The sequence below is a fragment of the Arachis ipaensis genome, chromosome B4 (genome assembly GCF_059453495.1).
Source record: "Arachis ipaensis isolate K30076 ecotype BB chromosome B4, ASM5945349v1, whole genome shotgun sequence".
Taxonomy (NCBI): Eukaryota; Viridiplantae; Streptophyta; class Magnoliopsida; order Fabales; family Fabaceae; genus Arachis; species Arachis ipaensis.
Genome location: NC_142439.1, coordinates 8804944 through 8808050, shown reverse-complemented (window position 1 = coordinate 8808050; position 3107 = coordinate 8804944). Strand labels below are relative to the sequence as shown.

Genomic DNA, 3107 nt, shown 5'->3' with positions numbered 1-3107 from the left:
CACTATCCTTTGTCTCATCATTATTATTATACTGCGTTGTTTTATTCTTTTTTTTTTCTTCTTCTTCTATTCATCCCAATCGTAATTAATTATCACCGTACTATTATTTTAACTCTCATTTTTGTTTATCACTTTGATCCATAACTACCATTTTGTTAACTTTTGAGTTATTAAAAATTTGCTAAAAGAATTTTTTTTCTTCTTTGATTTAGATATCTAGATGTATACCTATTATATAGATTCTTATTATTTTTTCAGACTTACTTGTTAAGTCATATTTTATTGCTTTCAGACAAAATTTAAGATATCAAGTATTCAGATTTTTTGTTAATCAAATTATAAAATTTGCCAACAATTATAAAAAAATAATATCAAATATTTTATATCTTCTTAAGAGAGTAATATTATATGGACATTACTATTTTAGCTACTATTAACATATACAATTGGATATAAAAATATTATATTATCGTTGAATATCTTTCCTATTCTTAACACTTATTTGTAATAATTCTTAATATTTCTCTAGATCTAATATGTCAACTTCTATATCTCTAACTAATAAAATTATTAAGATTTTCTTAAAATTTTATTTAATTTCAAAATAAAATTGTAATTTTTATATTTTTATATTTTTATTTTTTTCTAATATTTTTAAGAAATTAAATTTTATGTTTTTTAAATTATAAATTTGAGATAAAAAATAAAATTTTAATAAATAATAAATTATTAATAAATAAAAATAAAAATAATAATTTTATAAGTTATTTATTTTTTAATGTATAGAATAATAAAATATAAATTAATTTAAGTATGATACTAAAATTATTATGTTGTTATTATATGTAACAATTAAGATAAAATTTATAAATATTTATAAATTTATTTATTTTTTAATCTTATTTAATTTGAAGCAGATATAAAAATTTAAATTTAAAAAACTTTTTTCTTACGTAATTTTAATTGCTATTTTTTATTTTATATTCAATATGTTAAATCATATTTTGTTCCATTATTTTTTAAAAAAAAATTATTTTTATTTTCATTATTTTTTACTATTCTCCATTAGCATATTTATCATTATTTTTTTTAATTAAGTGAAATAAAGATAGGTAGAAAATACTACATGTACTCTATAGAACAGAGAAAAAGACAACATGAGTAAAAGTTATGTGTAGAATAAAAAAGTAACTGTACAAAGAACAAAAAAAAAATTAACTAATAATTATATTTTTTACCAAATTTTAAGACGACAATTATATTAAACACTATTTATCAATAAGATTAAGATGGAAAAGTGAAAATTGGACACCAAACTCTCTTATTCCCTTTATATATTGTTATAGATATTTAATTTAAAGTACATTAAGATATTATAATAATATCTATAACAATATCATTTAGGATAATTATGGAAAGTTTATCGAATCAAAACCTAAGAAATAAATTATTATTAATTAAATAAATATACAAGATTCTTACCTATATTTGGATCATTCGATCTGTTACTTGGACCATATTATTATGAGTATTGAATAAATTTGTTATTAACGTGAAAATATATTGTAAAAGATAATTCATATTGTAAACTGCTTCTGTATTCAAGATCATTTAAGTTAGGCCTAGTATGTTTTTTTGGTTTAAGTGAACAATGTTGTCTGAACTTATGCTTTGCTATTTTAACTTCTGGATCCTTGATCACCCCTGTGGTGTGTCTAGTGTCTACTAAGACAATATGATATCAGTATAATTATGATGTTTGTTATGGATTACAATAATTTTGTCTATTATCATGTATGTTTCTATTTGGTGAATAGATACTTATAATAGTTCAAACATCACCATCATGTATTCAGTGAAACCCATCATGTTAAACAACAAGTTTATGTTAAATTAAACACAATTAAACCATAATTTCATTCATAAGTAACATCATCATTACATATCAACTAATTCAATTTCTCTGATCTAACAACACCTTTAACACACAAGAACATAACACTCCATCTGTGGCTTTACTTGGAGATTAATGTGAACAACAGTGATACACACAAGACAGTAGCCACCACCACTGCAACTGACAGGAACATTATCAGCATCTTCATTGCTCTAACCTCACCCTCCAAGCTACCCAATCTCCATGACACATTCAGTCTCCATTCATCATAGTCCCCACCAAGATCTGCATCAGTTTCCGCCCCTGCTACATACCCATCTTTCTCAACCCAGCTAAAGAAGTTGCAGTGACTTTCCTTCTGAATTTTTCAAAAAAAAAAAAGAAAATCAATTTCAACTACCCAGCAGAATAGACAAAGGAATATGGAAAACAAGCTTAATATATGATAACCTAACTCACCGGGTATTTGGCACAAGTGTGGAACAACCTATCCGGATTCTCTCTTGTGCCAGACTTCTTGATTGTGGTCTTCAACCCACAAAAGCAAGTCTGGTCCTTCATCTTCCTCCTCCGTCGCATGGAAGAGTTCGACTCATGGCTACCGATAGACTGCGACGGCAGGTCACCACTCCGGCTTCCACTCATCATAGCAGTGACTCCTCAAACATACATCGCCATCTACCACGAGGATCACGCACATATATGCTTCAGATTGGGGGTTAGGGTTGTAACATTAGGACTAATTTGACCTAAATAATCAAACATATCTTATCAGCATTAACGGTTGCCATGTTGGACCTCACCCCGCTGGCACTTAACGTTCCACCTCAGCAAACGTTAGCCACGTCACCACCTGAGAGGACGGAAGGACAAACTCGATCAACGTGAGTAACTTTCGGGGACGACTTTGATTAATTTTATCTTTCGGGGACTAAAATGGAGATCGAGGTATCTTTCAAGGATGTTTTTGACTATTAACTCTAATGGGATGTATAACTTAACTCTTCTGGCGAGGTGTTGCTGCCTCTGTTCTTCGCTCATGTTTTGTCTTCGTCATTTGGCATAGTCTTGCCAAATCGGTCAACCACTTCTATTGGTATCCTGTCAACTGTAATTAATCAAAACAAAGAAAAGATGGATAAGAAACGAAGAAAATTTTTCTAGTAACAGCAATAGTGAAGTGAGAGAGAATAAGGAAAGAAAGAGATCA

At 27.8% G+C, this 3107-nt stretch overlaps 1 protein-coding gene across 1 annotated transcript; it reads right to left on the bottom strand.

The window, feature by feature from the left end:
- Window positions 1–2015: 2015 nt before the first annotated feature.
- LOC148566611 (uncharacterized) lies at window positions 2016–2545 on the bottom strand. The gene is made up of 2 exons (XM_088483467.1): window positions 2357–2545; window positions 2016–2255 (listed from the first exon to the last, which is right to left on the bottom strand). The coding sequence occupies exons 1-2, from the start codon at window positions 2543–2545 to the stop codon at window positions 2016–2018; spliced, it is 429 nt and encodes a 142-aa protein (XP_088339593.1).
- Window positions 2546–3107: the final 562 nt, after the last annotated feature.

Coding starts and splice junctions, on each gene's coding strand:
- LOC148566611 (XM_088483467.1), bottom strand. CDS start 2,545: ATGATGAGTGGAAGCCGGAGTGGTGACCTGCCGTCGCAGTCTATCGGT. Junction 2,256..2,356: donor ACACTTGTGCCAAATACCCG/GTGAGTTAGGTT, acceptor TGAAAAATTCAG/AAGGAAAGTCACTGCAACTT.